Raw genomic sequence first — 26,952 nt, forward strand, 5'->3', positions numbered from 1 at the left:
TCTTTGCATGTTTTCAAATGTGTGTTCGCCAACACAGTCTCATGGCAATAAACTATTTTATGTTTTGTCAAATTGGTGGCTATTTTGTATGGAAGCTTGTTTCCGCCACGGAATAAAAAAACAAAAAGAGAATTATTTTTTTTCTCACAATTCTGAATTAAGTTGCAATTGCATGTTATAAAAAGCAATTCTGACTTTTTTTCTCACCAATTTTCTCACAAAGAAGTCAGAATTGTGAGATATAAACTCACAATTGCAAATTATAAAGTCCAACTCTGAGGGGGAAAAAAGACTCACTTTTTTCTCAGAATGGAGATTTAGATCGAATCGCAATTCTGACTTTGTAACTTGCAATTGTGAGTTTATATCGCAATTCTGATTATAATTCACAATTGTGAGTTATATCTTGCAATTCTGACTTTATAACTCACAACTATGAGTTTATATTACACAATTCTGACTTTGTCACTTGCAATTGTGTTTATATCGCAATTCTGATTATAACTCGCAATTCTGACTTTCTAACAGAATTTTGAGTTTATATCTCGCAATCCTGACTTTTTTTCTCACAACTATGAGTTTATATCAACAATTCTGACTTTATAACTTGCAATTGCGAGATTATATCGCACAATTATCGTAAAAATTCATATGAAATCGCCACCTTGCAACATAGTTAGATCAGGTTGGTATTTGCTTAGGTCAGTGGTTCTCAACTGGTTGTGCTTCAGGACCCAGATTTTACATTGGACATCAAGTTGCAAACAAACAGCACCAAACCTATAACCCATATTTAATGTAGCCTGAGTTGTAATTTCTTTTATCTATATAGATAGTATTGTTCGTGGTTTCCAAGGATGAGGGCCTATCACACTATGACCTGTCCATGCTGATGGATGAAATACCTCAGAGACAGGCCTATTTATTGAGCTAGTCTAGCTGTACGTGAATATGGATTTGCATTTAGCATTGTTTTTCCACCTATTTTTCACAACTGAATCTGGAAAGACCTGCAGTCCATTTACGGGTTGCAACCTACCAGTTCCACTGGTTTAGCCCTCATTAGTATGTGATTTGGCAACATCTCCCACGGTCTATTTGTGAAATACATTTAGGCCTTATGGATCAAAGTCTGCTACAACTATTTGCTAGTGTCACAAGCTGAAGTTGTGACAGGAAGAGGCCAAGGAATGGGCCAGTGCAAGGTCAAACCTGCCAGACTCTTGCAGCCAAAGACACCTAATGACACTGTATGATCATTGAACAAGGTAGAATATAACTAATTCACATGGCTTACTGTGAGTTGAAACATGCCACATTCTACAACTATCCATTTTTTTTATTTGTAAATCAGAATATTATGAGAAAGAGGCGGGGAGAGAGTTTACACCCCCCACATCTGCTGAACGTAAAGCAGTATATCCAGTTTCATGGTCATTACTGAGAGCCACATTCAGCCTGGTTTGCACTGCAGTGTTTTGTGATGTCACAATGGATGGAGGATGAGTGAACTGTCTCATTTCTTGTTGAGGTTGTGTAAAACTGTGATTTGTCACTCATGTGTGGACAGATCCTGGAAACAGATGTGTAAAATTCAACCGCCAGTCAATCATTCTTACCACCTCAATCCCCAACGAATACATTCATCTGAATTTGACCCTAGACAGCATGTTACTCTCTGAATGAACCAAAGTACTCTGCCTTCAACATCATTACACACTGTAAGCGTATTCAGCTTTACATTGTATAAGCACCTTTGTATGAAAATATAGCAAAAAATGCAATAGTTGAGGTTACAATTATATAATCATGTTCAACTCCTGTTCTTTGATGTTACTCTCAGATACATAATAATGTCTTCAATGCATTAAAAATGCCATAACATTTGAATACGCATGTTGAAATTTTTTACATTTTTAAAATCAAAATTCCCAAATTCAAAAATGACACGGTGATCTATTCTGATATCATAAGGAAAATTTAAAGAATGAAATTATTGCAAAGGAAACTGTAGTTTGGCATAATAATAGTTTATTATTATTATTATTAGTCATTTCCTCAAAAAATATTTAGTCGCTCCTTATTAAGTTATTTGTTATTATTTATTAATATATTATTTATTAATACCTTTCCTGCTCAAAGTCATGTATTGCAACCAACATGCATTAAAAAATAGGAAATAATTTCATAAATAGTGGACTTTTGACTGATATATATATATATATATATATATACATGTGTGTGTGTGTGTGTGTGTTATTATGTGTGAATAAGTTTGTTATTTGCCTAATAAATGGCAATAAATATTTTTAGTTTTAAGCAAGTTTTTTTCTCCTTATTATGACAAGTGATTTAATAAATTTGTTAAGCACTTTTTAAAACTTATTTGAATATAATAATTATGATTTGTTCACTGATATTTAAGGTGTAAGGAAAAAGTTTTACTTTTTACTTGTACTGTATGGTTACACCACATGATATTATTTAATGTCAGTACATTGAAATCCTTCTTGAAAACGGTATAAATGTTTTTGAGCGCCAATGAAACCAATATGTTACTTATCTTCTATCATTGACCCTCTTATATTAACCCACAGTACACGTATCTTCATTCATCATGGGAAATACAGTCTGTCAGGCCGCATTACATCTGTTTCGGGTGATCCAATTACAAGTGGTCAGCCGAGATGGATTGTCATTAACAAGCATCTTAAATGCATCTCCTGTGACCACTTGTGATCAGACTTTATTTAGGGAAAGGCTCTCTGATTCCATAACAACATCTTGCCATGTCAATGTGTCACTGAATGTTAATGTCAGGCATGCCAGAAATGTTCTGTGAAGTGTTAAGCCACAACTCTAACAAGAAGCATAAACATTACGGGGTCTTGTTGTCTTTCAGACCACTGAAAGAAGTCAGCAAACAATACCATGGTGTTAAGTGCTTTCAAGACAGGATCCTGTCAGCACTCCAATCTTGCATGAGGAACATGCTCATGCTTTCGCATTAAGCTGGAAAACCACAAGAAATTAGATTAAGTAAAGAGAAATCCATTTATCTATGCTTAGTGGCTGTTTCTCCCTAGAAGATCTAATGGGACTTGCAACCATTATGAAAGCATGGGTTGATGCTGGGGGTGACAGGCGTGCGGCGGCTGCACGTGGCCCTCTTTGGGTCACCGTGGGCTCCGTCATCACCCTTGTGAGACTGCTTACTTATGTTAGCACAGGCAGAATCGTAAGTCTAGGGATCGAAGCACATATCTATTTCTTTCTAGAGTTTTCTATTACAGATTCTGGCTTCCATTGTAATGCATTTGAAAGTGCACCAAATATTTGTAGTTACAAACAAACCAAGTAATGTTACATCCTGGATAAGGAGATAAAACAAATAAATATGAATATTCTTACCCACCTTTATGTCATGACTTTCTTTTGCAGAACACAAAGCATGATATTTTGAAGAATGCCGAGGAGCAAAACAACATTGACTTTCATTAGCTGTGTTTACGTGCACCCAAACAATCTGTTAGTAATTGGAGTGATGACCTGAAAGAAATTTTGATTGGATTGAACAGAGTGCCATATAGACCTGGAATCTTTCAAACAACAATTTAGCAAGTAAAGGTTTAATAATCTTCTCAATCAGATTCCAAGATTTTCCGTGATGATTATGTTTTCGCCTTTTTGTAATAAGATCTCTGTTTACATACGTTTTACTTCTTATGGACTTGCATATGTTTATTTACATCTTAAGAACTGGTAAGTGGAAGAGACTGAATATTTACTAAAGAAGCTCTTCTGATGCATTTATCAGCTTTACTCTAAAAAAAATGCTGGGTTGTTAGCTAGGTAATTTTATTGGGTTATTTTTAATATTTTTACCTAGGTGCTGTGTAGTTTTTCTGTATCTCAGCTGCTGGGACATTTTTATTGTCAATGAACCCCCTCACGTACCTACCAAGTGCTGGGTAAATGTAACCCAATGTTGGGTAATCTGTGCCAAACCGGTTAAAACTGGAACTTAACGGTCATTTTGTTTTCTGTTCTGAGAGAAAACTTTCTGAAGGAAAATTCCTAAATGAAATAAAGGTTTGTATTACATTGTATTCTTATCAAATTATTACTGTACAAAGAGGAAAACGTCTGTAGTCTCACATTTCACTTTTTCTTTTCTTTTTGTTTACATGTACGCCATGTTTGGAACGCTAGCCTTCTACAAACGCAACACACACCGGATCCACACTCAAAGCGAACAATGCGCCGGCGCCACTATGGAAGTTTCACGGCCGTCCAATGAAAAGAATGACTTGCCATTGAATAAAAAATATTGTATATGAAATTTTCCATGTGTATAGAGATGCATTTTTATTATTTAAAATTAAAAACCCATATCAAATTGACTGACCCAGCACTGATAAAAAAACACCCAGCAAATGGGTTAATGTATAAAACCCAGCAAGCTGGGTAAAAGTAACCCAGCATGTGTTCTGTCCAATATTTACCCAAAATGGGTTGTTTTTAAGCCAGCATCTTTTAGAGTGTAAGTATTTTGTCAAGGCAAAAAACAACAATTATGCTAATGGTTTTCTCCAGTTCTGTACACAACGACTACACTCTAAAAATGCTGGGTTAAAAACAACCCAGTTGGTTTGAAAATGGACAAACCCAGCAACTGGGTTGTTTCAACCCAGTGGTTGGGTTAAATGTTTGCACCAAACGTGCTGGGTAGTTTTACTTAACTCAACCATTACTGTATTGCTTGCTTAAAATGAACCCAACGTTTGTTGGAAATTAACATTTATTAATGTTTAATAAATGAACATTTATTAATAAGTTTAATTAATAATTATTAAACAATAAGCATTTATAAAATTGCTTTTTTAATAAATGTTCACCTTTTGATTATTACTGTTGCCTCTAGTAATTATGTGCCTGATTTTAATATCCAACCTATTTTGGGCTCATTTTAAGCCAGACATATAGTGATTTTTTAAACAATAGTTGAGTTACATAAAACTTCCCAGCATGTTGGGCAAACATTTAACCCAACCTCTGGATTTGTCCTCTGGATTGTTTTTAACCCAGCATTTTTTTAGAGTGAAAACTTTGTGAATCTGAAATGGGATTGGATTCTTACAAATTGACAGAAATCAGCGCATGTAAACACACCTATTGCATAGACAAAAAAAGGCATTTAAAAAACAAAAAAATCTTCTTTTGTGTTCCACAGAAAATAGAAAGCCACGCAGTTTTGGAACCACATGAGGGCGAGTAAATGATGACAGAATTTTCATGTTTGGGTGAACTAACCCTTTAACGTATATAGTGTTATTTTGTATGTGTGTGTGCGCTCAAGTATTTTTAAGGAGGTATAGAGCAGAACAAAAGGTGTGTGAAAGTAAAAGCTCAGAGAGGGTCCATATAAATGTTGCCATGAAGTTTTGAAAAGGAGAAATGGGAACAATGCAGTTTGCAGCAAACACTCCTCTGCCATCCATCTTTTACACAATCAACATGGCCCTTTCACATGCACTGGCCCCTGCTGGGGACCCCATCCCCTCTGTCAATGGCCTTATATTTAAGGGAAATTAGGTGACATTGAGTTTCAAATGAGTCATCGACAGCTGCTTCGTCACTGTCGGCATGAGCGGTGCGCTGTTCAGCAGTGGCGTGACATTGTTTTCCTTCCCCGCTGGAGAGCGGAATAGAAAGAGCAGGAAGGGACGGTACTGTACTGGACGAAAACAGTGCACAAAACCGATCGGTTTTGCCATATAAACAGGTTTGCATTGACCGAGATGCGTAGCAGCTGGAAAATGCGCCGATTGCTTTCGTCGCTCAGCACCCTGAGCGCTCAGTGTGGCGGCCATTGATGCCTTATACAGTTACAGGCCGCCACAATCATTTTACTGTTGGAAGGTGCAGAGAAATCCACTGTCCTCCCAAAAGGTATTTGAGACCTGCAGCTAAGAATCAAAGGGCTGCAGAGGTATAAGGAAGACCTATCTGGTTTCAAGACGAAGTGTGGGAGAGGAATAGAGAGAGAGTGTGAGAGAGAAATTAAAACGGAGAGAGCGAGAGAGAGAAAAGTGCTGCTGGCAAATCACTTTGAGCCGTCATTGAGATTTATGAAAAGTGTGTGTCATGAGGTAGATGATCTGTCCCTTGGGAACTGGAATCAGTATTAAGGGTGTTGCATAAAAATCAGTTCAAAGCAAATAAAAGTGTCCTTTGGCATGTTCGACCCTGACAGATAAATTGGGCGTGTCTGCACCACAGAAATCAATCCAGCACTTCTGACATCTCACAGGCTATGAAATGGAAAAGGTGCAATGAGGCGGTACGGCCAGCATCTTAAAATCATCCCGTAAATCTCTCTTTCCAATGTTCTGCTGAAAAGCCGATGGACATGATGATGTGAGGCTCTGTTGAGGGCTCTCTGGCAAAAGAATAAGAACGTTACGTAAATGGTTAACATACTCCAAAACATACTCATGAAAATGCTTTGTAGTAATAGGGTATTTAAAGAGGTTAACCTTTTTTTTCCTCCAAACCAACCTGGGGTAATGAGTTATGAGAATAAAGTGGTTGCCAATTTGTTTGCAGTGCGTTGGGACTGTACGGGAGTTCTTTCTGAGCCCCTGACAAGCAGGTGAGATCAAAGTAAACTCGGACAAAAGGGGCTCAACAGTGATTTGTCAGGGGACGAGAGGCATTCCCGTCTGGCTCTAGCCAGGCCCTCAGATCACTAGCGCAAAAAAAAAAAAAAAAAAAAAAAACATGGCATGAGAAAAAGTACAGCAGAAAAGGTTCAGAGGTCAGCTTGATTTGGTCTGGATTGTAGAACCTCCTTTTCTGCAAAGGAGCCAGAAAAAACCCCAGTGACTATTGAGCTTTGTTAAATTCACTGATTCTTTGAAGCACCAAACTCTTCTTTTCAGAATAAAAATCTTTTTTTTTCTTTTTTTTTTTTTTTTTTGTTGGCAATATTGAATCATTTTATACATTATATAAATAGTTCTTGATGTTATGTGTTTTTAAAACACCAGTAAATAGTTTTAAGTTCAACTGGAAAATAAAACGCTTGGAACACTGTTCGGAACTTAAAAGGGTTCTTTTATGACATCAAGCTGTAAAGCTCTTTTTGTTCTAATTGGAAACTTTATCCACTGTAAAAATATTTAGTTATATGCGTTTCATATGGTAAACAAGTTTATTCAAGTCATCACAGAATCAAGTGCATAACAAAAATCCTTTTTAAACCTTTTTAAAATTTAGATCAGTGTACAGTGTTATTTTTCATATGAGTATTTGTGTTTTACATACTATTGGGTAATAAATAAAGACATACTACAAGTAATGTCAAGAGTAAATAAATCAAACTAACAATAGTTTACAATCAAGAAAAACACTGCTCAGTATATTGTTGCAAAAAAAAAAAAAAGAGGTTTTAATATGGGGATCACATATTCTCTATAAACTACGACTTTTCCCTCAATAAACTCCTAATTTACTGCTTATTAATAGGTACTAAGTTAGTTGTTAAGTTTAGGTATTGGGTAGGATTAAGAATGTAGAATAAGGTCATGTAGAATAAGGCATTAATTTGTGCTTTATAAGTACTAATAAACAGCCAACATTCTAGTAATAAGCAACTAATTAAAAGACCCTAAAATAAAGTGTTACCATTTTTACCTATAATAAAACATTTGAATATACCCCTTTCAGTTTTTTACAGTTAGTTACACAGTAATAACCAACTTTAATAACAATTTATTTTAGGGTCTTTTAACTAGTTGCTTATTAGCATGCATATTACCAAAATATTGGCTGTTAATTAAGCACATATTAATGCCTTATTCTACATGACCTTATTCTACATTCTTAATCCTACCCAATACCTAAACTTAACAACTACCTTACTAACTATTAATAAGCAGTAAATTAGGAGTTTTTTGAGGGAAAAGTCATAGTTAATAGTGAATATGTGTTCCCTATACTAAAGTGTTACCATAAAAATACAGGCGACTGGTGTCTAACACATTTCATTTAGCAGTGACTTGTGTCGTTTATGTATTTTTAACACAAATTTATGTAATATTCTTATGTCTCTCTGCTAAAAACATATGCCATAAATTTAACTTATGCCATAAATTAATTTTGAGTACAAAGAGTGCTGGTGGCCTGTAAAACTAATGGAAAACACAGACTTTTTAAATGACATTCATGAATTTACTGTGGCAATAAAATTCAAAACTAAAATTTTTATGATATCACCATGCACCCTCATTTCATTTTAAACATTTAAATTCAAAATGGTAAATACATGGGAAACATTTTAGTTCAACAAGCATAAAAAGTCCTAAGCATGTGTGCATGTGGGTCATTCTAATATTTTTTTTTTTTTACAATTTTGCCAATACACTGACTGTCTCTTTGAAAAGTGTTACAACCCCCAGCCTGATATTTTTAATTTCTTAAATTAAGATGATAAGCTTATGTATGTTATATATCAAATTAAACAAGAGAACCTGCTTATTCAGATGACACCAGTTCTGTCATTTAAAATCTACTCATATACACACAAATCCAATTATAATCTATAACGATAGTGATTTCAACCCTGTAAGTGGTTAAACTGTTGGCGTTACAACAAATCCATCAGTCTCCCCTTGTTAAATGTAAAAAAGCAAAGGGTTGCGAAGAAGCTAAAGTGATAAATGGGGGTACGGTAAAGAAAACTACTTTAACATGGTACGATTTAACCGTTCAGCTTCAAAATAATCGGCAACATCCTGAGTGAACTCAACTCCCCCTCCTCTCTCCCTATCTCTCTTTCTCTCTCTCTCATACTGATTATTACTGCTGGGCTTTGTGGGCGGCTGTGGGCCGTAATTAAAATACTTCCAGAAAGAAACAGCCGACCACATCAGAAATGCAACCCTCTGTCAGGATCAAACCACATCAAGCGCGTCTCTCTCAGAGATGGTCACCAGAGCGGCTGCTGATGTACATCAGTCGGCTCATATACTCTCCGTCTAGTCTCGACACACACCGGCTCCGCAGCGCGACTAATAACTTATTAGCTGCCTGTTTCAAAACTGTGTGACAAACAGTCAGGGACGCCAAGTGATGTATGGAAAGCGAAGACAAATGAAGGGTGCCTTCCCACGAGGTTTCCAATAGCATGCGCTGGTGTTGCGCCAAAGGGCAGGGAGATTTGTAGATGATGGTGCTAATTACGAGAATGGTAACCATAATGCGACCAAGATGGAAGCAATTTAGGCAGAAGTCATTTGCGTGTTAGTCTTCCACCCACTAGCAGCACACACCAGGAGCTCGAGTGGAAGTGGCTGTAGGGCTTTGAGTCGCACTTGCAGTCTGCTTCCTGAGAGAAGATGCGTGTTTTAATTTCCATGGCCTGCTAGATTGATTAATAGCAAAAGAAAAGTGTTTGTGAGGGAACGGAATATGTTTGTTTTTTTAATCGGAATGCACATTTCGCGAAGCGGCGCTTGGATTTATTCATCTCGAATAGCAAGCTGCGTGTTCGGATTGCAAATTGATTGGAAAAACAGGTCTTGGTCGATTTATTCAGAGCATCTGACTGTGCTTTATAGCCTATGTGTTGAATGAATGACAGAAATGAAGGCTACTTCGGGGCGATAGTGGGTTGTTTGAAGAAAGCATTCCCATTCTATGAAAGAAGCAAAAAAAATTGGACGTTTCTGAATCATGATTTCGTTCCTATTTACTGCTGGGAATTATGAATCGCTTATTAACCCGTGTCTTATCTGGAACTTTTGTCCTTTAGAAGTGATTTATCAAGCCAATTGTCGAGACCATTTCGTGTTGTCAGTCACTGTTTTATATTAAGAGCCAGAAACATTCCATACATAAGTGTGGATCATTGAAAGCCACGTGCGTGTGTCTATGAATGTTAACATCACTGTCGAAATGTGCCAACAAGCATGAAAAGAGAATTAATAGCGGCTCACCCAGAGGCCAGTGTTCATGCTTAAATATAATTTTCGGATCTTTCAAAAGAAGTAAAAACTCTGTCCTCGGATGTCTCTCTCTCTCTTTGTGATGCGGTTTTCCGCTGTAAGCCACCGTGTGTAGTGCTGTGTAATTTTATCCACGCTGCAACCTCTTGGTTCACACAAGACTGATACCTTGCCTCCCCTTTTCCTTTGTATCAATTGGTCGGGGTTTGGGCTATTGTTGCAGGAGGGCTCTTTTATTTCTGCGCACACTGTCGATCAGCGAAATCTCACGATAGGCTCCCTGTGAAACCGACTGGCTTGTTTTCTCCTCCTCGGTCAGATACTGTCTGCTTGGAGAGCCGAGTGGATCCCATGAGCACCAACGAGGCGAACCCATGCTGTTGCCACCAAGCCGGCTCGAACAGATGACCGCGACGTATTAAAGAGAGGACAGAGGGATATAGCAAGTTTTCTTTCTTTTTTTTTTTTTTTTTAATGGATCACTGACAAATGAAACTTCTTTGATGGGACCCCGTGTGCCAGCTCTTTCTATTCCAGCGAGATTTTGCCGACATCCCGCCATGCCACAATGGTTATAATTCTGCTCTTGTTGTTACTGAGCTCCTTGGATCCGAGTTTGCAGGAATCTCTGGCTCCGAGGCTGACCAGGACCCCAAGGGCGCCTTGTGCCAGGGGCCAGGCGTGTGACCCGAGGCAGCGGCGAGATGCTGGTGGACGCGGCGGGGTTTACGAGCACCTCGGTGGAGCTCCGAGACGCAGGAAACTTTACTGCGCCACAAAATATCATTTGCAAATTCACCCGAACGGAAAAATAGACGGATCTCTTGATGAAAACAATCCTTTCAGTGAGTAAACGGTTCTCACGTTTCATATATATGAATGTCAATTTGTGTGCGGTATGATCAGAGACTTGCGTAATTGTGCGAATGCATGAAAACATTAGCCTATTTATTTAATATTAATTAACATCATTAAGGGGCTGAGATCGTTTTAATCAGCATTCTTATCACAGTAAAGCAACTAGTGCGGATTGAACAATTTAAGTATCTAAAAATTAGGTCTTGAAGAATGAAGCAACACTGTATCCCATTATTTTGTAGCTATCACTATCGGATACTCCAAATGACTTCCCATTGTATAGCTTACATCGTAATATCAATTCGCTGTCAGAGAGTCAGCCTACATTAGATCCTTAAATGATCGTTCTTTAAATTAGAGCGTTCATTTATCTGTAGTTTTCTAATTAGTCAAATCCGAGTGCCCATGGACAATTACCATATGAACACAGGATTCAACAGACAGTTTAACATAATGACTTAGACAACGGATGTGTTTATCCAACGTAAAAGGATGATTATTCGAAACAGAAGAATGAGGAGAGCCATTAATCAGTGGGAAAAAGGGATGAATAAACATCCTCTTTAAGAGGCGTTTAGTGTCTGTATATCTAACCTGACAGCGTATGTTGTGTAGATTGTGACTCAAACGAAAAATACTAAATATATAAATAAACTATATACATACATATTATATATATACAAAATCATTTAAAACAGCATATAATTTACAATTAATCCTATTGAAAAACATAAATTTCCATACTTAATATTTAATGTTGGTTACATTGTACAGTTAAAGGTTTACCCTTATATTAATAAGTTTAAATCAATTTAATGATAAGACTTAAATCAATTACTAATATTATAGCAAATCAATTTATATTAATTGATATTATAGTGAAGAAACCTAATGTTTATAATGTAAATATAAATTAATGTAATGTACGGTTACTTTTTTCGATATCATTGATTAATAATACAAGTAGCCTAACTGAATAAAATAGACAAAACTACGATTTCAAACATTATTTCTTGACATGTTTTTGAAAACAGACGGCCGAACTCGGCTGACCTTGTATTGAATCCAACAGTTTACTGTGCACTTTAGTGTTTTCCCCATTTCTAGCATGCGCACTAACTAGTGCTCCACTCCTTTTCCTAGGCATACTCGAGATCACAGCTGTCGATGTTGGTGTGGTGGCGATCAAGGGCCTGTTTTCGGGAAGATACCTGGCTATGAATGAGAAAGGACGTCTGTATGCTTCGGTAAGTATTATGTCACGTCGGAAAATCAAGTAGCTGAAATTCGTCTAGCAGTAGGATCAGATAGCAAGGAGGGCTATTTGAGGCTATCGCCACATGGTGGTGTTTTTCATGCGGAACGAGTATGCCCACATGCTGCTAGATTACTGAGAGTTTGATTACTGAGTTTTGTTTGCCTCATTGGGGACGTTGTCACTGCAATTTCTGGTGATCACCACATGCAAAGACTATTGGCAGGTTATGCAGGGAGGTGTTGAAAAACCAATGAGTTTGAACCAAATGATGACTTTTAAAGGAAATGACCTCTTGTTAAAGAAAGTTTTTGTGGCCGCACTGAACCACCATGTTGCAAGATGAAAAATGTAGAAAAGTAGGCTAATAAGATTTTTTTTTTTTTAACCCTTTCAGGAAGTCTTCAACCGAGAGTGTGAGTTCCTGGAGCGCATTCATGAGCTGGGCTATAACACCTATGCATCAAGGCACCACGCCACGACCCAGCCTCCCCAGGCAGGGTCCGGTGCAGGGGGTGGCAAGCGCCGCGCCAGTTCTAAAAGGCAGTGGTACGTGTCCATCAATGGAAAGGGCCGGCCCAGGAGGGGCTTTAAGACACGGAGCACGGACAAAGCTTCCCTCTTCCTGCCCCGTGTTCTGGGCAACAAGGACCATGAGATGGTGCGCAAGCTCAGAGAGAGCCAGCGGCACCAGGCGGGCTCTCACAGACCCCCTGTCGGTCGGGCAGAGCGCAGGAGACGACGACACAGGGGCTCCAAGGGCCACGGCAGAAGGGCTGACATTTAACACTCTCTTGACACAGATGGAAGAGAAGAGGTCCAAAGCCACTGAGAGTCACATGGAACAATTTTCTCTGGAGAGGATGATTTCCGAGAACACTTTTCGAGGAATTATGTGGCGAGAAGGGCTGAGAGTGTACCAGATATGTTTGTGTGACCAAAATTATAACTACTGAAAGTTTTGCTTTTTTATGACATGCACCACGTCATGTTCTCACTTTTGGAAGTCTTTTCTGTTAAAGGCGTGTAATTATTGTACATAGCTGTACAGTCATTTACTTTTTTATTTGAGCAAGATAACATAGAGTAAATGTTTGTAATCATAAATTAGAACGTTGTACGAGTGCTTGACAATGCCGAAGATGTGTTATGTATGGCTTTAAAGGTGGTGTACAGACAAGCACTTTTTCCTTATTGAAGTATAAAGTAGAAAACAAAGATCCATACACATAAAACAGATGCTTTTTAACTTACATGTGATAGGCTACTGTTCTTAAACTGCAATCAGGAGTACTTTGTATATTACTAATGTAATGCATATTTATTTTGTTTATATGTTTTTTAAGTTATTGATGACATAGTTTCTACACTTCCAAATATCAAAGATTTTTCTTCGGAAGAGATTAGTAGTTAGAATAACACTGAACAATCCCTTAAGAGTAGACTCTCCAGTTTCCTATTTCTTAATGCAAATATGAGTCTAAATATATGTAATGACATCAGCTCTGAAGCATAGTTTTGATAAATGTCATATGTATTGAACACTGTAAGCAGAGCAGTGCATTAAAACGGCATTGTTCGACACTGAAAGCTAAACATCTGGAGGAATGTCACCAATAAATTATATGGAATATATATTTTTGGTTTTATTGCTAAGCATGCATGATCCAATGGTGTTACTCGCTGTTCTCTGTTTCTAGAACACATGATATATGGAGGTTAATTAACGCTTTGACAGCTACATTAATGTCGGTAAATAAGGCAAGGGCTGCAGATTCAGTGCAACTGAAAGTGATCGCGGAGGTATTGAAGACTTTCGGCGGTCCAGTAAAAAGGACTCCCTCTTGGGACCAACCCCCCCATTTTTCCTTAACTGCCTCAAGTGACATCATCTAGATGAAAATAAAATAAAAAAAAAGGCAGAAAAGTAAAACATGACCTCTTTGTAAAACATATAGCTGCGCATTTAAACTGCAACTCTTTTATTCCTATTTTAACACGTCCATGTGTTTCGCAATGAAGATCGGCGTCTTCAAGCGAGAACAGAGATCTGTGCTTTTGAAATCTATAGGAGAGAGAAAAAAGACGTGTTATTCTATACTTCGCAGGTACGAGAGAGCTTCCTGGCGGTCACAATGGCATATCTCTGGGGAAACCTGGGAAGCCGTGTCGCTTGAGACATTCTTCTTCCTTTTTCTAAACGACGAGAGCCTGAGATCTGAGAAACAAGGCAATCCCCGATGAAAAAAAAAATGTGTTTTAGAAAGTGTAACGCTTTGTATAGTTTGTTATGAATGCCAAACTCTAATATTACTCAACAGGAATGCTGGACTCTAGATAAATGGAAGTGTTTGAATGAACCTTTGTTTCGCCCTCCTGATACCTTATTTTTCACAAACCCATTCATAAATACATAAATACATGAGAGGCGAGATCAAAGCTTTCCGCGAAGTCAAATATTATATTCTATAATCGCTTCTATTAATCAGAAACTGAGGAGCGCTTTCTTTCATCACTCAGTCATGGAAAATAAATGATAGCTTGTAGCAAATAATACGAATAACATCTCCTGGGGGTTTGCTCTTACAAATAATTTTCGATGCAATTAAAGAACCATTTGGTTCCTCCAAAAAAAAAAAAACAACAAAAAAAAAAAACTTTGGAACAGTTCTTAACAGTTTCTTAGTGTGAAGATCGTTTTTAATAATTTAAAGAACCTTTTGTGGAACGAAAATGTTCCATGGATGTTTAAAGTTCTTCATGGAACCATGGATGCCAATAAGGGACCATTATTTTTTAAGAGTGTACTTCTAAAAATAAAGGTTTACCTCAGATTTAGAACTTTAGGGTGTAACTTTTTACACTCTTTTTTTTTAAGCAACCCCTTTGCTGCTGGTGCATCACTGATCTGAAGAACCTGAAACATCAAGAACTGAATCTCCAAATAACCATACAACTATAAGAAGAAAAAAGTTCTAGATGAAAAAAAGTATTGTTTGCTGAACTTAAGGCGCTGCAAGTAAACTTTATATTTTTCTATTCCCATTTAAATAAATCAGAGAACCAGAATATCTCATACAAATGGGCTACAAAAATATTTCTAGTCACTGAAATGACGGAGTTCATTCTGTCCAATAAAATATATTGAACCTGTGTGCAAATTTTTTCATGCTCTTTGGTCCTAGTTTTAACCTATTCAGGCACACGACGCCCCTATTAGTTCAGTGGCATATAACAAGTAAACAGAGACCCAGGGGTTAAAGTTCAGCGTCCCGATCGAGCGACTTCTGATGACCTGCCTTCAACAATGACGTGTCTGCCGCCATGTCGAGGGCATATAAGCGCTCATTAACCTATAGCTGCCCAAAATCTCAACTTCAAACCAAGGCCATAAGATGCAGTAGCGGGTTGTCTAGCGGGGCTCATCTTGAGATTATATCTCGCATATGTAATTTCGAATGGGAACAGAAAGTGATAAATGAATGAATGAATAAATAAATAAATCTCCAAAATAATTCCAATGGTTTTTAAATCTATTGATAATTAAATTACCCAACGAGTGCTTTCTCAGAAATTACTTTAAGCCGTCCGCTATAGTGAAAACTGCTCCAATTAAAATCACTGCGATTCAGTCTCATTCTTCTCTGGCCCGAGGGCCTCAAAGGGCTGCTCCTCGTGCCCATCTAATTGGTATCGTCAGGAATTCCTCAAGTATTGACCCAGCGTAGCCTGAGGGGTCTTTGTTCGTACAGACAGGCCTCCTACTGGCCATCTTTGTGGACCTTGTAGAGTTGCTGACCTCTGCACTAACATCACACCATATTGCTTAACTATTTTTTTAAGTGATACATTTATTAATGCTGATAGCTTGAGATAAAATGACATAACCGATTTAGAGTTAAGCTGTAAAATCCTTCATATTTTTGACTAAGCTATTGTGCTGGGATATTATCACAAAAACCATATAGGCTGCATATGAGACAAAGAACGAAAGAAGGCTTTGTGAAGATGCCTATAAAAGCAGTGAAAATAAATTCCACTTACACACATCAAACTTGTTTGCCTTTATTCAATAAAGCCATTTGCAAATTTCACAGTAGTCGTAAATGTTTTTTTTTTTTTTTTTTAATCCTAAAAAAAAAAAAAAAACTTTTCCTGTTTGAATTAGTCTCACTAACACGATGTCAGAAAGGTTAATGCACTCCAAGTTCTCAGTTCTCAGTTCGCCTCTCTGTACTTCCGAAAGCGTCCCATAGAGGGAAGCACTGACTTCTATCCAGTTGCTGTGAAATCACAGGATGTTTTCATAAGGTTGTCACTGTTGTCTTAGAAATGAATCTAGAATTTGAATGGCGGGTTGAAGCATTTGTGTTTGATATTAATGAGATTTTTGACTTGCACGGAAAATACAGCACAGTGAAACTAAACGCTTGCTCAGTGTAGCTAATAATTTTACTGTTTTACTGTGAGAGCTCACAGTTAAAGGAATCGTGCCTGATTTATTAAATGCTCAAGCATTGCAGACACACTCTAAAAAATGCTGGGTAGTTTCAACCCATGTTTGGGTCAAGTAAGGACAAACTCAACCATTGGTTTTGTCCATATTTGACCCGAACATAGGCTGAAACAACCCAGCATTTTTAGAGCGTATTAACCCAGATAGCACATGTACGTCTGCAAGATGTCTGCTAAAGATCACTTCATCTGGAAAGCATCTGCTGTTTACAAACATCTCATAGACGTCTTTAAGATGTCAGTTTTACATACATTCTAAATCACAACATCTTAAAGACATTTTCTAAACGTCTATTTGACATCTGACAGTAAAATCAGATGTATTGCTGATGAACGAACACTCTAAAAAATACGTCTTCCAGATGTAAACACGCACATCAAACAGCCATCTCTAAGATGTGCTATCAGGTAATCTAGACTACAAGTAGAATAAGTCAGTTGCTCACGGCATGTCATTATGTATTTCATGTCACTATTATTTAATAAAAATACCCGATACCGACCTCTTTGTTTTAAGGCGACCTCTTTGTTTTATCGATATTTTATAGTTTAATCGAACGTAATTCGCCTCATTTCCAAACACAGCTGAGAGGCGGAACTGAGGCGGTTGAGCGCGACTGCAGCACCATGGAGAGCGGCTGAGCGCCCTGTTATTATTAAATTCACTTCATTTCTCTGCTTGTAGGTGATATAGACCATGTGATAGTTGCTACTTACTTCTGTAGCAAGGACACTTCGGTCTCCCAAAAGCACGAAATTATCACAAGCATGGTGTGTGGTTCTAAACATAACCTCTAAATTTTTGTCATGATAATTTAGCTGCGGCAGTATAAAGCATTACGCGCCTTTTCCATTTGAGTCTCCAGTCTGTTTGATCAGTCTCTGTGCCCCAAACATGTATATAAAACCAGCCACACATTCTTAGATCAAATGACAAACGACCCATTCCTGTGTGCAGAAGACCCCCATCAGCAAGTAACATTTAGTGAACCGTCAGCACTTGGATGGGTGGGATCGCCTAGGTCAAGCAATTTGGGTAACAGGCTCAGTCTCTAGGGGTATTCAGCTCTTCTTTTTGAAGTTAAGAGATGAGAGTGTTCTGTCTGGAGGAAACGTTGTCATGCGAAACAAAGGCGGGGCGAACAAGAGTTATGGCGAGGAAACTTTTTGTTTGTTTGGCATAATGAATTGTATAAGCAATTCAACAACAGAGAAGACTTTTCATTCAAAATCGTATTCAGCTAATGAAGTTTTGGACATTTTACCACTCCCTAAAAATCCAAAGACAATGAATCCAACGACAAATGACCACTTTCTGTATTAAAGTTCGTGTCTTTCATTGTAGTTCGTTTATGCAGAAATGAGTGTGTGCATCAAATTCTGTTAAAAACTGTATGCATTTGTTCATTTTTGGACTAAAGTACTACATAACAAACTATGTGCAAACAAATGATTTTAGAGCTTATTTTACTTTTTGGGGGGGGGGCACTTTGGAAAAGGGGATAATATTGAACCAACCCGAGTATAGATTTTATGTTTTGTTTTTTGAGGACATAAAGTAAATACATCTCAAGTTCACACAAATGTACACTGTAAAAAAAAAAAATGTTTTGTCAAATCAACTTAATGTGGTTCACATAACATAATATTCTGAGTTTCTGTTGATGAAACCAATTGCCTTCATTGTATTAACTAAATTTTTAAATTTCTATTTCAAAGTACACTTAACTTACTTTTTTAAGTTAAACAAACCTTTCTTTTTACAGTGTAGAGTAACCACAGGTGTAGTTCATCAACTTTACAAACAATCACTTTTGAACGATAATGGTAACACTTTATTTTAGGGTCTTTTAACTAGTTATTCATTAGCATGCATATTCCTAGAATATTGGCTGTTTATTAGTACTTATAAAGCACATATTAATGTCTTATTCTACATGATCATATTCTACATTCTTAATCCTACCCAATACCTAAACCTAACAACTAACTTACTAACTATTAATAAGAAGTAAATTAGGAGTTTATTGAGGGAAAAGTCTTAGTTAATAGTGAATATGTGTTCCCTATACTAAAGTGTTACTAATGTTATAGATATTTCGGTAACACTTTATTTTAGGGTCTCTTAACTAGTTGCTTATTAGCATGCATATTACTAGACTACTGACTGTTTATTAGTAATTATTAAGCACATATTAATGTCTTATTCTACATGACCTTATTCTACATTCTTAATCCTACCCAATACCTAAACTTAACAACTACCTTACTTACTATTAATAAGCAGTAAATTAGGAGTTTATTGAGGGAAAATTAGTAGTTAATAGTGAATATATGTTCCCTATACTAAAGTGTGACCGATATTTCATAGCCTACATTTTTAAGTTGTACTTTATACTATATTACCAAAATACTTCTGTGTGCCACTGTATAGACTAACAGACAAATTTACTGTCTTTGTAAACGAGGAACATGTTTAGAGTATACAAACAACAGAACAGAAAAGAGTCCTTCTTCTACAAAGGGATGTGTAATTAAACCCTCTGCGCAATTTGCTCCAATATAGTAAATACACCCTCAAGAGTTCATTCAGCATCTAAACTGCATGAGTAGTCGGTGTGATAAAGACTTGTTGATTCTGGGCAGAATAATTTCCACTTACGAAAGCCTCTATCAATAGCAACGCAAATTACAATCTTTTGAGCTTTCAAGTATAGGTGTCTTACTTTTATGTTGATACGTGTTTGCACCATCCCCCATGGTCTTTCCGATTTACGTCGCATCCTCTACACTAGCAGCAGGGAGCGCGCATTACCCGGGGCCGCGGAGAGAGCTTGACTCACAGTGTGATGTTTCCAGCGGTTTACATGTTCTCCCCCACAATGCTATGACGCACAACATTCACAACTAGACACTTGTAAGAGGTCAGCTATAAGAATTGTCGGGCTGAATTATCTAGAAGTCCTTACGCTGTCAGTGCGATGTCCAAAGGCTGCATTACACTTCATCAATTACGTTTGCACATCAACGTCTTTGCTTCATTTCCTTTAGTTTTCGGGGAACATAGCCACTTGCTTGAATTTGTAATTCCTTCGAATTCGACTTATGTTTTTTCCCCCTGTTGTTGTTCATTTATAGAACGGTCTCCTGTTAACGTTGTGATTTCCGATACATCCTCTCATACATAATTTATTTGATTTCTGTCCGATTATAAAGGAAGCTTAAAGACAGACCAACTATATATAAAACGAATTGCTGCGTTTTTTTTTTTGTTTTTTTTTTTTTTTTTCCATAGCTTAATTTTACGCATTTCATAAGGAAACTTTAATTTTCAAACTACTTTACACTAACATAAAACAAAAATATCGCGCTTTCCACCTGCCACCAAATAGACATTTGCGAACATGAATAAGGCGGGTAACCATAGCAAGAATTACTTGCCGGAAACAGATTTGAGTCTGATAAAGACATTATTCCCACAGGCAACGGCATTACATTGTCAAAGTTAACGAATGTGGTTTTATTGTAGGGATCGGTTATGACGTTTGGCTCTCTCACTCGCACGCGCGCACACACGCGCGCTGTAGTCTCACTGCCCACGGCATGGACGTGCGCACATTATAAGGAATCAGTGCGCTCGGAGTGGCGCAGAAGGCTGCTTCGTCATGCACTAGGTAGTGTGTGATGTAATTTCGCTGCAGATATAAATATCGTCGGCAAGGGAAAAGTAGCATGGCTGAGCGGGGCTAGAATTCACGGTCAACATTTTCCAACTTTTGTGTGAAAGCAAAACAGCTTGAGCGCCAGTCTGAAGTACAGTGTCTTGAGAGGAAACCCACAGAGCGCGACTTCATGCCGCTCACTGGGGTTGACCGTAGCTCTGTCCTTGAGTAAGCTGTTTGGTGCGTCTTTTTGGCTGCAGACACAAATATAGAGAAAGACGGTAGTTTGGTGTCATTCAACGCCTTCAGACACTCACGTACCGCTCAGAAGGATGAGTGTCCAATCGGCCCTCTTACCAATACTGGTCTTAGGACTTATGACAAGCTCAGTGCGCTGCGCTCCGCTGCCCGGTGGGCAGAGCGGCCCCGTGGAGCGACGCTGGGAGACACTCTACTCGCGCTCTCTGGCCCGAATCCCCGGGGAAAAAAGAGATATCAGCCGGGACAGTGATTATCTCACGGGCATTAAAAGACTGCGACGTCTCTACTGCAATGTTGGCATTGGGTTTCATCTCCAAGTATTACCGGACGGTAGAATTACCGGCGTGCACAACGAAAACCGCTACAGTAAGTTTTGCATGTTATTTTGAACGCATGCATGTTGGATAGGCTGTTGGATTGATATTTGAATTGGAGTTATGAAAAAGCTACAGAATCCTGAAAAAAAAAACGTTATATATGCTCAATGGCTGTTATTCAGTAAGAATAATTAATATAATAAATAACAAAACGTTACACGAATTCAACATCATGCTATGCTGGACAACATCAACAAAGCCTGGTGTAGCGCTTTCATTTACATTTCTCGATACAAGGCAGGTGAGCGCACCAGCATCTGGCATCCTGCATTACGCACGCAACAGGTCTCTGTAACCAGAGCAGGACAGGAACCGGGCCAAAATCCCAAGCCTAAAGTTAGTAGCGAGATAGACTCATCCTTTACGGTGGATTAAGCTTTCACTCTTTAAAAAATAAAGGGTTTTCAATGTTTTCTTCTCATGAAGAACCATAGGTTCTTGTTGTTTCTTTACAGATTTAAAAGATTTTTCAGATTAGCGAATTTCACAGCAGTATAGATGCTATTCTGAAGAACTATTAAATAAAAGGCTCTTTGTGGGACTTAAAAAGGTTTTTTTTTAAAAAAAAATAATTTTAAGAATGATCGTGTGTGTTTAATGTATGTTCAGGGCAAATTCAATATAACAATATAACAAGCAGGAGTTATAAACATCTGTCAATTTACTGACTCGCTGTATATGTTTCTAAAGTCAAACTCAAGAAGTACTTAGTATCTACACACGATCTATATTTAAATCATTAGATTAGATGGATTATTTCAAAATTGATTACTAACTAATTTTATATTTTTACCCTTAAGTCAAAGACATAAAGCTGTTATTTTTTTCTGACACATTTCAATCAAAGCTTCATATAAAAGTTTTATGAAATTACTCATTGTGAAAATAAAATAAAGCAGAAGTGGTTTCAAGATCAATCATGGTGGTTTTACAGATAATAGATGCGATATACTTTTAGGAAATTTGAAGAGGCGGAAAGTGTCATTTCCTTCAAAAAGGATGCTCTGGCAACCTAAATGTAAACAAGTACAATTTTTAGAAAGGCAGTCATCGTTGGGAGTTGCCAGACAGGGCTAAAGATATAAGCCAAACAAGGTCATTTATTTTCTTTGTTGTGTGTTTCAGGTCTTCTTGAGATATCTCCGGTGGAGAGGGGAGTTGTGACACTGTTTGGCGTCCGGAGCGGGCTATTCGTGGCCATGAACAGCAAAGGGAAGCTTTACGGATCTGTGAGTATGAAATGATTTACAACAGGTTTCCGCCCGTGAATGTTCTTATCAGAGCTCGATGACATATCACCCTGTACTTGAGATGTATCCCCTCACCACCAACATCCCCTCCCCGTCCCACAGTCTCCGACAGCGTTACATTGTTGGAGTCAGTTGTGGCGTGCTTCCAGTGCCTAGTGGTGTTTTCATTGTGGGACGGACAAACCCAGGAACGGTAGCGCAGTAGATCATTCGGACTACGCATTCCATTCTTAGCATTGCCAGCCAACACATGCACCTACTGTCCTTCCCAGAGTAAAGATGAACTGGCCAAAGAGGACCACCCAAACACCATACTGCCATCCTCTCCGATTTCTTCACGCACATAAACTTTATTAAGCCCCATAAACCGATGCTTTAACCCAGTCAGGGATTAAAAGTCAAAGCCATGGACGAAATTACTCGGTTGTCCCTCGCAAAACATTATGAAGAAACGGTCTTAAAATATGCCAAATAGTTACGTTTGTTCCATGCTTATGAAACGGTCTATTGAAATGTCAATGAAAATATTAATTGCTATTTCCTTGTCACTTTCAGGAGCAGTTCACAAATGAATGCAAGTTCAGAGAAAACCTCCTTGCAAATAATTACAATGCGTACGAATCGTCGGCACATCCTGGGATGTACATCGCACTAAGCAAGACTGGCAAAACAAAAAAAGGAAATCGAGTATCAACATCCATGACGATGACACATTTCTTGCCTAGAATTTGAGCTCATCTGGAGAAGGAACGACGATGCACTTTCTACAGAAGTTACATGTGAGGTTAAGTGTATCGTGTCATGTATGTATATATTAGACTATTTATAACTGTTGATTTTATATTGCATCACAACGTCCTCTTTCCGAGGTGGAAGACAACAATTAATTTATTTGTTATTTGTTAATTTATCCTCATTGCTGCTACCACGTGTTCATATATACAAGTGAAATTCCTACAATGTACATTTTTTTGCACTGTTTGTGTTGTTCTAAAGCGATGGTTTTGTAGATGTAGTCAGGGTGGACGCCATCTTTATTTTCTTTGGGGAAGTTTTGTCTGGTTAAACGATCGACAGCGAGACTCAACATCCCTCGCAGCCTCGTTTTCAAAAAATCAAAATGGCGTCTACGCTGTACTTCGTTATAAAGAATACAAGTCTTAGGTCAAGCCTCCAATCGTTAAGGTGTATCAACCCCCATAGTATTAGCACTGGAGCAATTGTCCAATGTCTGAGCTCCTTTGTGCGGAGCTCGGATCTAACTGAAGCAGTGTCGGCTTACTCTAGCTTACTGAAGTTCTACCCCTTCAAATCTGTTTTTAGCTCTGCCGGGGGGGGGGTTGAACTTTGAACTTATCCGCAGTCAATCTTTGTCACATCTCTAAGGCTCTGGATAGAGAGAAGTAGCTTCTTTAACATACAGACACGAATTTAAAAATTCAAAAGCATTGCAGTGCAGATACTGTACCCCGTGTCCCTTTAAAGAGGCATACTCTACAATGCCAAGTTCAAGTCAGGCTTTGCTGTCGTTTAGGGAGGATATATAGGTGTCTGGGGGGAATCAATCATGTAAAAGATCAGTATTTTTCTATGGTGGTAACACAGAAAGAAAGAAATGACAGTGTTGTAGGAGTTATTGTAAAAACAAAAATGTCACAACTTCCATAGTGAGTTACGAGGAGGCATACTGCCCACTTTTTTTTGTCGTTTTCTACCTCATGCAGTTTCCTACTTTGAATATCAGCTAAAACAGAATGTTTAGTACTAAGTTGCTCTTCTGAGTCTTCTGCCACTCTGTGAAGCTCTGGCGGCCATTGCGTCCTAGTTGCGCCTTGTCACGTTTGAGCTATCTTTACCCTGTGATTTACTTTTAGAAAGGATAATCATGTTGGAAATATTTGCAGACAGCTGTTAGACTATACTATATGCTCAACCAGTAACCCTATATTTTTCTTTATATATTTTGTAAACATAATATGGTGGAAAACTAAGAAGCTGCTTTAAACCTGGTATATGATGTTAGTAAAATAAACATTAAGACATGAGACATTCATGCAGGTATAAACATGCTTTCCATCTTAAATCTTTACATATTTAAAAACATATTTTGAGATTATAATTACCTTCAAAAAAGCATTCCTTATTGTTATCATAATGGCTATACAGGTGCATTTAATTGCAAGAATCTACCTGAGTGTAAAGCTGAACTGTAAATGGATGGATAGTCTTTTGGGCTTCATGTTTGGAAAATTAAAGGAAAATTTTGAAGCTAAACTGACCGATTGACCTCAAAAGCATGAACACATTCGCATTGTTTTATTTTATTTAGTGTCATCTCAAATCCGTTGTATTTCAGTTGTTGCATGTCCAAATTTGTTTCTTAACATGCCTTGCCTGGATGTGCACATCAATTAGTTTCACTTGAGCTACCTGAGTTAATGCAGGAGGAGGGAAGGGTTGCCTGTGTTTCTCTTTTTCACAGCTGTGACAAACCTCTTTCCAAATGGACATGATTTGCATCAGTGTGGATGTTGTTTACTATAGACCGAATGGCCACTGAAGGCAAATTGTTTCTCTGACCCTCATCACAATGTAGAACTGACACAAATCACTGGACTTGATTTGTTTAACCAAAAAAAAAAAATGCAATATCAACAGACAGAACATCCTAGTCTTTCACGCAAACTGCCAATCCAACACAACATTGTTCCAAATCTTGCCGTTTGCGCTTATGAACAGGGATGTATGCGGTGTATTGAAATAAACTCTGTCAATTCCCATATGGCTTATCCATGAACCGCCAGTTGCGTTTGCATCCATGCCAGAGCTCTATAGTAACTGGGCTGACGTCTGAGTCCTGTAGTAGTGCGCTCTGAATCCTGTTTTACCAAATATTGTCTGTAGTTTTATACAGGTCCTGTTAAATATTGTGCTGTATGTGCTGTGCACATGATGATACCCTAACTTAAATGGAAGTTAATAAATATGTAAATCATACTGGACTGTGTGTTTGTAATTCTTCCTGCAAAAGCAAATGAACACTAAAAAAATGCTGGGTTAAAAACAACCCAAGTTGGGTTGAAAATGGACAAACCCAGCAATTGGGTTGTTTTAACCCAGCGGTTGGGTTGAATGTTTTCCCAACCTGCTGGGTAGTTTTATTTAACTCAACTGTTGTTTAAAACTCAATTGCTTGCTTAAAATGAACCCAAAATAGGTTGGAAATTAACAATTATTAATATGTTTAAACATTTATTTATAAGTTTAATTAATAAAATTAAACAATAAACATTTATGAAATTGTTTATTAATAAATGTTCACCTTTTGATTATTGTTGTTGCCTCTAGTAATTATGTGTCTGATTTTAAATTTCCAACCTATTTTGGGGTCATTTTAAGCCAGCCAATTAGTAACTTTTAAACAATATCGAGTTAAATAAAACTGCTCAGTACGTCTGGGAAACGTTGAACCCAACCGCTTGGTCAAAGCAACCCAAGTGCTGGGTTTGTCCATTTTCAACCCAACTAGGGTTGTTTTTAACCCAGCATTTTGTTGGAGTGAAGGTTCAATGAAACCGACAGCTGTGATGGCACAAAACACGTAAAACTAGAATATCTCCCAGCATAACTATAGAAAGGGGCCTTTCCCTGGTGAAGCTAAAAATAAGCTCCCAGTCTTGTGTCACTAGACTATGTGGGCCCGCCTGGAGTGCTGTGCCTGATATTTCTACAAGGACAGCACTGCCAAGACATTCGGCTGCTGTTATTTAACTTGCCAAGGCCCAGTTTACAGATTGGGTGGTTTTGCCATCCACAAAGCCAAGCGGTCACTCCTGGGAGTGGAAACCTCTCTTTCACTTCTGTGAATGTTTCCAAAGGTTCAGAGGAGGAATCCACTGCAGCCCCTCCAGGCATGCGATTCCATGAAAGGGGACCCCGTTTAAAGTGGTATGGGCCCTTCCTTTTCTGTGGGCTGACTAATGAGCAGATATGTCAGACTGGCTCTTCATACGATTGGCTTTTACTCTAGATCAACTGCCAATGCTATTGTCTTCCTTTAGTACAATCCACAAACTGACATTTTATGCAAACAGAGTTATGCATTTCCATGTTTTACTGGCACGTAAGTGTAGGATAACAAAAGGAAACATGAATGACAAAGAACAATCCACAACTGACCCAGCAACCACTCAACTGTCTTTTATCTGTAACAATACACTGTTTGAACTACTGTGACTTATCAATTTAAAAATGGTGAAGTTTAAAACACATGTCCCGAGTTCTTAAAATGTTCTTTTTGAAATAAAGTTGGTTTCGTGTATTTTAAAAAAAAAAAAAAAAAAAAAAAAACATTTTATATATATATATCATAGAAAGGAAATGTCAGGAAATTAAATTTTATATATATATATATATATATATATATATATATATATATATATATATATATATATATATATATATATATATATATATATTTTTTTTTTTTTTTTTTTTTCCTGTATGTTGGCTGCACCACATGACTTTTTTGCTTTATGTCCCCCCAAAAGTATCAAAATGAATTTCAATTCAGCAATTAAAAGCATGTTTCTCTTAGAACTCATTGTGTATGAATCACATTTGTAATGTACTTTTGAATAAATTAGATGTCATGTCATTGACCCCTACTTTACAATACACTGTCTGCACTCAGTCTATTCAAATAAACCTCTTACTTTAAAGCAGGACAGGCGAAGTGAGACAGGTGTGGTCATTTAATACACA

The 26,952-nt window shown here is 37.7% G+C and overlaps 2 protein-coding genes across 2 annotated transcripts; both read left to right on the top strand.

Moving 5' to 3' along the window:
• Positions 1-10,295: 10,295 nt before the first annotated feature.
• Positions 10,296-13,727, top strand: fgf3 (fibroblast growth factor 3). Its single transcript, XM_067401440.1, has 3 exons — positions 10,296-10,855; positions 12,012-12,115; positions 12,521-13,727. Exons 1-3 carry the CDS (start codon positions 10,579-10,581, stop codon positions 12,908-12,910), a joined length of 771 nt encoding a protein of 256 aa, XP_067257541.1. The 5' UTR covers positions 10,296-10,578; the 3' UTR covers positions 12,911-13,727.
• Positions 13,728-20,374: 6,647 nt separating this feature from the next.
• fgf4 (fibroblast growth factor 4) lies at positions 20,375-23,607 on the top strand. Its single transcript, XM_067401441.1, has 3 exons — positions 20,375-20,927; positions 22,064-22,167; positions 22,744-23,607. The coding sequence occupies exons 1-3, from the start codon at positions 20,633-20,635 to the stop codon at positions 22,918-22,920; spliced, it is 576 nt and encodes a 191-aa protein (XP_067257542.1). The 5' UTR covers positions 20,375-20,632; the 3' UTR covers positions 22,921-23,607.
• Positions 23,608-26,952: the final 3,345 nt, after the last annotated feature.

This window comes from Chanodichthys erythropterus, chromosome 11 (assembly GCF_024489055.1).
Source record: "Chanodichthys erythropterus isolate Z2021 chromosome 11, ASM2448905v1, whole genome shotgun sequence".
NCBI classification, from domain to species: domain Eukaryota; kingdom Metazoa; phylum Chordata; class Actinopteri; order Cypriniformes; family Xenocyprididae; genus Chanodichthys; species Chanodichthys erythropterus.